We start from the raw sequence: 8,650 nt of genomic DNA on the forward strand, positions 1-8,650 counted from the left end.
CGAGAAGGGCTGCCTGCAGCCCCGTGTCCAGCCCGCAGGGCAGAGGGGCCCTGCGTGCAGAGGGGCCCTGCCTGCAGTGCCCTCGCTGAGCTGTGGATGGAAGTGGTGCTTGGGGATGTCGAGACAGCTGGAACTCGCAGGGACTGGTCCCAGTGCCTCTCTGTCTGATGCCACCCACTCAGCCGTCTAGCAGAGACAGGTCTGTAGTGACCCAAGGCAGAGCCACACCTGTGGGCCAGGAGTGGTAGGCGTCCCTGGAGGGGGCTCCAGGAGACCTCTGGGGCCGTCACTGGGGGACAGATTTGCTGAAACTTGTCAAAGTCGTCTTCAATTTCACTGTACCTAAGTCATGTCACAGTAACGGTGAGGACAAAGCCTCCTGTGGAGACGAAAGTCTGGCTGAAAGGTCAGCGCTGCCGTGGTCTCACAGGTCGTGAAGACACCATCGTCCCTCTGCATCCTACACACGACCTTCTGTCCAACCGCACGCATCCACTGGCCAGCCAGAGGCTCTAGTTGGGAGGGAAGATGAGCGGTGACCGGCGTTCCCCAAGATGACAGAATGCACCTTCACCCCTTCTTCAGCCCTCTGAAGTGACTTGTGACCCAGGAGCACAACCCCCAAGTTAAGAGAAGGAGGATGAGAGGCAGCCAGGGTCCTGCCACCTGCAGAGTGACAAGGGCCCCTGGGACCCCTGTGCAGGGTTCAGGGAGCCAGGCCACCCAGCCTCAGGGGAGCCTGGGGCTCCACCCCCAGGCACCTCCCCAACCGGGGACAGGAGGTGCTGTCAGGCAGATGGATGAGACTCTCCATAAGGAGCGAGGCGCCCGGTCAGCTCCCCACTCGGGAGGTCACTGAGCCAGCAGAAACCCTGGGGTGCCAGGTCCAGCAGAGTCCAAGGGGGCCAGACTGAAATTGGAGAGAGTACCCCACATATACCCCAGGACACGCTGCCCTGATGTGGGGGCGGGCATCCCAGTGGTCAGTGCAGTCCTCAGTGCTTCCAATGTGAGTCCAAGCCAGGACACATGACACAGGAGGGCAGCTCTTCAGGGGACCCAGACACCCTGCATGTCTCTCGGGGCCCAAGCAGGCCAGACTCGACTGCCTTGTGCACAGGTGCTGGCAGAAGGCCCTGTGGTCCCCCGGGACATGCAGTCTGTGAGGAGCTGTCACAAGGGCTCTCTTCTGACTCTGCCCTTGCAGGAGGTGGCTGCTAGAGGGTGCCAGTGACTGTGGCCTTCCGCCGGGCCCCTCTGGGAGTGCATCTGTGAGCTGCAGGTCTTTGCAGATGCGACCCCCAGGGTCTTGTTAATGGCATAGGGACACTCAATGGGGCTTGCTGTCTCCTGGCCGATGGCATCTGTGGGAGTGACATGCCACTCACAGTACCTGCTGGGGCTGCCCCACGGCCAGATCAGACTCCAGAAATTCCTAAACATAAAGACCAGGGAAAAGAACTCCGCAGGAACAGCGGACACTCTGCAGAGAACCAAAGAAAAGTTCAGATTTTGTAAGTAGCATTTTCCAAGAGATGGGAGACCATTTCCCATAGATTAGCCCAACAAGGCCCACAGAGTAGAGATGGGAAGAGTGAGAAAGGGTCCTACAAATTAAGAAGGTGATGGCAGGGTGAAGAGGCCACCGAAAGTCTGCAAGAGAGAACTAACAGTGGTCCCAGAACTCAGAAGAAAGGCAGGGGCGTGGTGAGGGAGGGGAGGGCCGACGGGGAGAGCTGGCCCCAGATCCTGGCTGAGCAGGGGACGCCCACAGAGACCTGAGGGGGCCCACAGAGGAGTGCGAGGTACCCAGCATGCGGTGGGAGGACTGGGGACGGCGGGAGAAAGCAAAGCATCCACCGCGGGCCTGGCCCCAGCACGCAGCCAGTGCAGCCAGCCAGGACTCTGTCCTTCAGATGGCAGAATGCGCCTTTGCCCCTTCTTCAGCCTTCTGAAGTGACCTGTGACCTGTGACACAGACTCTCCACAGGCGTGTCTGCCGTGCTTTGCTTCTCAGGAAACCACAGCAGATATGCTCCCCTGGGCCAGCTGGATCAGGACCAGGAGGGAGCAGGCAGGCCCAGGCCCGGGAGGTGGGAGGGTGCACCCTGCTCAGGGACCCAGAGGACCGGAGGCCAACAAAGAACCTGCAGGGAGCAACTGGACAGGAACCCCCCCTGGGAGCCCAAGGAGCCCCTAGGAGGCCACCGTCCGATCACCAGGAGACCCATGGGGTGGGGGTGGGGGTCCTGAAGAATCCCAAGGAGCTGCCTTAGGTGGAGGGACCAGAGACTTAAACCCAGAGCTGAAATCACCACCCAGTGACCCTGGAGAGACAATGGGTATCAAAACAGCATTTTTTTAATATTTATTTTTTAGTTGTAGTTGGACACATCTTTATTTTTTAATTTATTTTTGTGTGGTGCTGAGGATGGAACCCTAGCACTTGTGCTAGGCAAGTGCTGTACCTCTGAGCCACAACCTCAGCTCCTCAAAAAAGCATTAAAAAAAGTGAAAGAAAAGTTATTGAGGTGAATGACAAAACACACCAGTTTAAAAACTTGGAAGCATCGGGTGGTAGGTGGTCTTTTCTCTTCCTGTTTGTAGAGCTATTGTATTTTTTTGATGGTGTTCATGTATGACTCAGACAAAAATAAAATTGGAAGGGAGGGAGGGGGCGACTGAGGAGGCACTGGGTGCTTTAGACGCTGAGAAGCATTGTAGACCCTGACCATGAGGCGTGGGACCACACAGAGGGCAGGTGCTTCAACGGACGGGACAGAAAGGGCTTGTTTCTGAACAGAACTGAGCCCAAGAGTCAAGGTTAGGACACAGGTCAGACCCAAATGTGCAGTTTCTGATCCAGAGAGGCTCTGGAGGGGATCAGAGGGCAATGGCAGGAGCCAGGGTGAGCCAGAGCTGTGGCATGTATTTGAAAGTAGACAGCAAACAGGACTTCCCTGTCACTACAGCATAAACACACACAAGGAAGGGCGTGTGTGCTTGGACTACCTGCAAGCAGGTATATAAAGGCTTTCAGAGGAGAGGCCTCCACCTTCCTCTCCTCCTCCCTCTCCACCTGCTGCTCTCACCTCCTCCACCCTCCACCTCCAGAACCATGACCTGCTGTGGCTGCTCCGGGGGCTGTGGCTCCAGCTGTGGGGGCTGTGGCTCCAGCTGCTGCAAGCCCGTGTGCTGCTGCAAGCCCGTGTGCTGCTGTGTGCCAGCCTGTTCCTGCTCCAGCTGTGGCTCCTGTGGGGGCTGCAAGGGGGGCTGTGGCTCCTGTGGAGGCTGCAAGGGGGGCTGTGGCTCCTGTGGAGGCTGCAAGGGGGGCTGTGGCTCCTGTGGGGGCTGCAAGTCCAGCTGCTGTCAATCCAGCTGCTGCAAGCCCTGCTGCTGCCAGTCCAGCTGCTGCAAGCCCTGCTGCTGCCAGGACAGCTGCTGCAAGCCCTGCTGCTGCCAGTCCAGCTGCTGCAAGCCCTGCTGCTGCCAGGACAGCTGCTGCAAGCCCTGCTGCTGCCAGTCCAGCTGCTGCCAGTCCAGCTGCTGCAAGCCCTGCTGCTGCCAGGACAGCTGCTGCAAGTCCAGCTGCTGCAAGCCCTGCTGCCAGTCCAGCTGCTGCAAGTCCTGCTGCTGTCAGGACAGCTGCTGCAAGTCCAGCTGTTGCAAGCCCTGCTGCTGTCAGGACAGCTCCTGCAAGTCCAGCTGCTGCAAGCCCTGCTGCTGCCAGTCCAGCTGCTGCAAGCCCTGCTGCTGCCAGGACAGCTGCTGTGTCCCTGTGTGCTGCCAGTGCAAGATCTGACCAGTCCCAGGAAATCCCATCAGCGTCTGAAGATGTGTCTGGTGGGGCCTCTTACTCTGCAGATCCACCCTCATCCTAGGCTCTAAAGTACCCCTTCCTCCACCTTCAGAGCTGGGCACTCATTGCTGGGCTACGGAGGAGGTACCGGCTTTGTGCCCACCGTCCCCTATGGGAAGCCCTGGAGGGGCGTCCTGGGCTCCCCCTCCTTCTGTGCTGAAACACAGTCCCCTTGGAGCTCCTCAGCCTAGGTCCCTCACTGCTAGTGGCCCACTGGCCACCTCAGCTCTTCAGCCACACCAAACACTGGCCTCATGCCCACTCTTTTTCTCTTTGCATATCTGACCCCAACAGGGCACCGTAAATCCTTAAATAAATAACTCTCCCGCTCAGAAAGCCGTTCTTGTGGTGCATATTTTCCAGCTCCCCCCTCACAGGTGAAGTCACCATCTGCTGCGTCTGGGTACATGGTTCACTCTTGCAGCCATACACTGACAGTGACCTCTGCACAGGTCCATGCAGACGGGATGGCACTGAGGAAGACAGGTGCTGACTCTGGAGGGAAGGGGATTTGAGGCTCCATAACTGCAGAGTGGCAGGAAGGGACAGGACCGGCCAGTGGCCTCTGAGAGGAGATGGGGCCCTGGGTGAGGTGGGGGCCCCAGGGGGGGACACAGTAGAGGACACAGACACAGGCTGCGCTGGGGCTTGCGGGGGGTGGGTGGGCTCTGGCTCGGTGTCAGGACCAGACACTGTGCTAATAGTTTGTCAAGTAATCATCCTCTTGATACCTCTGTCTCCTCACCAAGGAGGTCATCTGCCACCTCGTCGTGGAGACTAGATGTCTGAACCTTGCAGAGTGCTTGGCACGTACTGGACACACATAAGGCATGCGGGGGTGCGGGCACTGCTAGGCCACAGCTCATGGGGCCACGTGAGTGTGTGTGACAGAGCTGTGCTGCAGGCCGGACCTTGAAGAGCACCAGGGGAGGCCGGGCAGGGCCCTGCAGAGTATGGGTGTTTTGAGGCTACACTGGGATGGCCTTGCAGAGGTGGCCTTGCAGAGGTGCAGCACAGCATGCGGGTCCCATGGCTGGTCGCTGTACAGGACCAGCACCTGTTCAGGTGTGGGTGGAAGCCACTGGAGGTGAGGCTCAGGAAGCCCCAGGTGCAGTTTGCCTGGGTGGAGGCTGCTGGTCATGAGGTGAGGAAGGCCGCAGGTGTGTTGGCTGTGTCCTGCAGTATAACAAATCGCACACTCAGAGACTAAAAACCACTCCCATACTTCACCTGCTCCCGTAGGTCCAAAGCCCAGGCCGAGGGAACCTGGGCCTCTCTTCAGGATGTCCTGGAGCCATTGTTGAGGTGACAGGCCATGTGGGGTTCTACAGGAGCTCTGGGACCTCTCCCATGCTCACTGAGGCTTAAAGGGTTAGTTCCTTTTGATCAGAGGCTTGAGTTGTCATCCAGAGACCATCTTTGGTGACTTGAGCTTCCTTGACCGGTGGACCACTGCCACTGGCCATTCCTAGCAGGCTTTGGCTTCCTTCCTGGCCAGCAGAGGGGCATCTCTCCATCTAGGCCCTGCCCCTTCTCAGAGCTCCTCTGGTTAGGCCTGGCCCATCCAAGATCGTCTCACTTTGGATCAGCTTAACTCATGGCAGACCTCAATCACATCTGCCCACTTCCCACAGTCACAGGGGTGAGGTCTTGCCAGTCACAGGCTCCTCCCATGCTCAAGAGGGGCACATAGGAAGAGGGTCTTTGAGAGCTAGTTCTACAATTCTGCTGTCACAAAAGGAGAGACAGGTCTGGGGAGACGGGGACAGGCCATGCTCATGGCCTACATGGGAATGCAGATGGAGGTATCCAGGAGAAGGTGAGAGGGGCCAGTGTGGAGTCACACCCAGCAGCTGTCGGATCGGAGGAGCCGCAGGGTGGAAGAGAATGAGTCAGATGACATCAGACTGACTGTGGGGTACAGACAGGGGATCCAAGGTGGACACCTGGGAACACAAAACCTGGAGGAAAGGAGGTGAAGGGACCCAAGGGGCCTGGCCTGGGAGCCCAGGAGGGCTTGACCCCAGGCTATCCACATGTTGAAGGCATGACTGTGTAAGACCCTGAGGAATCTACAAGACCCATCCAGCCAAACCCAGCCAAATACAGCCAAACCCAGCCAAACCCAGCCAAACCCAAACAAACCCAACCCAAACCAACCAAACCCAGCCTAACCCAACCAAACCCAGCCAAACCCAGCCAAACCCAGCCTAACCCAGCCCAAACCAACCAAACCCAGAAAAACACAACCAAACACAACCAAACTCAACCAAACCCAGCCAAACCCAGGAAACCCAACCAAACCCAGCCAAACCCAACCAAACCCAACCAAACCCAGCCAAACCCAAACAAACCCAACCAAAACCAACCAAACCCAGCCTAACCCAGCCAAACCCAGCCAAACCCAGCCTAACCCAGCCCAAACCAACCAAACCCAGCCAAACCCAGCCAAACCCAGCCAAACCCAGCCAAAACCAACCAAACCCAGCCAAAACCAACCAAACCCAGCCAAACCCAAACAAACCCAACCAAACCCAGCCAAACCCAGCTAAACCCAGCCAAAACCAACCAAACCCAGCCAAAACCAACCAAACCCAGCCAAAACCAACCAAACCCAGCCAAACCCAAACAAACCCAACCAAACCCAGCCAAACCCAGCTAAACCCAGCCAAAACCAACCAAACCCAGCCAAACCCAACCAAAACCAAACCAAACCCAATCAAACCCAGCCAAACCCAGCCAAAACCAACCAAAACCAACCAAACCCAATCAAACCCATCCAAACCCAGCCAAACCCAGCCCAAACCAACCAAAACCAACCAAACCCAACCAAACCCAGCCAAACCCAACCAAACCCAACCAAACCCAGCCAAACCCAGCCAAAACCAACCAAACCCGACCAAACCCAGCCAAACCCAACCAAAACCGACCAAACCCAATCAAACCTAGCCAAACCCAGCCAAAACCAACCAAACCCAACCAAACCCAGCCAAAACCAACCAAACCCAACCAAACCCAGCCAAACCCAACCAAAACCAACCAAACCCAATCAAACCTAGCCCAAACCAACCAAAACCAGCCAAACCCAGCCCAAACCAACCAAAACCAACCAAACCCAGCCAAACCCAACCAAAACCAACCAAACCCAGCCAAACCCAGCCAAAACCAACCAAACCCAACCAAAAACAGCCAAACCCAGCCAAAACCAACCAAACCCAACCAAAACCAGCCAAACCCAGCCAAACTCAACCAAACCCAGCCAAACCCAACCAAACCCAGCCAAACCCAGCCAAACCCAGCCAAACCCAACCAAACCCAGCCAAACCCAGCCAAATCCAACCAAACCCAGCCAAACCCAACCAAACCCAGCCAAACCCAGCCAAACCCAGCCAAACCCAACCAAACCCAGCCAAACCCAGCCAAATCCAACCAAACCCAGCCAAACCCAACCAAACCCAGCCAAACCCAGCCAAACCCAGCCAAACCCAACCAAACCCAGCCAAACCCAGCCAAATCCAACCAAACCCAGCCAAACCCAACCAAACCCAGCCAAACCCAACCAAACCCAGCCAAACCCAACCAAACCCAGCCAAACCCAACCAAACCCAGCCAAACCCAGCCAAATGAAAACAAACACAAGATCCTCTTGGAACTAATACATGAGTCTGGGTTTAGCAAGGTCCCAGGTTGCAACATTGACCCATAGAAATGCATCACTCATATGTTTGTTTACAAACCAAAATGGAATCACAGTATCATACACAAACACTCCCCAAATATATCGGCATAAACTTAACAAGAAGTACAGAATGTAGATGCTGAAAACTATGAAATGCTAATGCAAGAAATCCAAGAAGACCACATCAACAGAGACAGACCATATCACGTACTGCAAGGGTCCATGTGGTAAGATGCCGATTCTCTGAAATTAACCTGTATTTTAAAAATATCCCTATCAAAATCCTGCCAGGACACACTGTAGATATAGACGCTGTTCAAAACTTTACATAGAAAGATAAAGGAACCAGAATAACCAAAGAAAGGCAAAACCCGAACATGACTAGAGGAATAGCACTCCCTAACTTTAGGATAAAATTGCCACTGGGGAAGTCAGGACAGGGGGTGTTGGCGGAGGAAAGACTCGCAGAGCCACCCAGCAGAGCTGCAAGCCCAGTGTCTCCCAGCAAGCCCCGCCACTGGGGCAAGGGTACAGGGCGGTCTCTTGTCAACAAATAGTTGGGACAACTGGACATTTGTAGGGGGAGCAAAACTGTCTTGACCCAAACCTCATGTGTATTATAACTCGGATCACGAGCGGATGGCAGAAGAGATCCAGAAGGCAAATCTCCATGACAAGAGGGAGGTGGGAGCTCTCTCCCATGGCACCAAAGACACGGTCATAAAGAAAACCACAGATAAGCTGGGCTTCCTCGGAACTGGAAGTCTTGCCCAGAGCGAGACTCCAGCAAGGGGTGGGTGAGCAAGCCCAGACCTGGGCACGTCCCACTTACGGGACACACGACTTCTCCCAAAATATGCAAAGAACCCTCCAGACTCAACAGTGAGGAAGATGTCCCAGCGGGAACGTGGGTGAAGGGTCTGAAGAGTCAGTTCACAGAGGAGGACGACGAAGGTGAGATGGCCATGAAACAACGGTCAGCACCGGGTCAGCCCCAGGGGTCAGCACATGGCACAGCAACTAGGGTCAGTACAGAGGCAACACCAGGGGTCAGCACAGGGGTCAGTACAGGGTCCAGCACCAGGGGTCAGCACAGGGGTCAATATAGGGGC

At 56.0% G+C, this 8,650-nt stretch overlaps 1 protein-coding gene across 1 annotated transcript; it reads left to right on the plus strand.

Annotated features, from left to right (window-relative positions):
* Positions 1–3,118: 3,118 nt before the first annotated feature.
* LOC139707042 (keratin-associated protein 5-4-like) lies at positions 3,119–3,802 on the plus strand. The gene has a single exon (XM_071617018.1). The coding sequence runs from the start codon at positions 3,119–3,121 to the stop codon at positions 3,800–3,802; it is 684 nt and encodes a 227-aa protein (XP_071473119.1).
* Positions 3,803–8,650: the final 4,848 nt, after the last annotated feature.

Source organism: Marmota flaviventris, chromosome 9 (genome assembly GCF_047511675.1).
Source record: "Marmota flaviventris isolate mMarFla1 chromosome 9, mMarFla1.hap1, whole genome shotgun sequence".
Taxonomy (NCBI): Eukaryota; Metazoa; Chordata; class Mammalia; order Rodentia; family Sciuridae; genus Marmota; species Marmota flaviventris.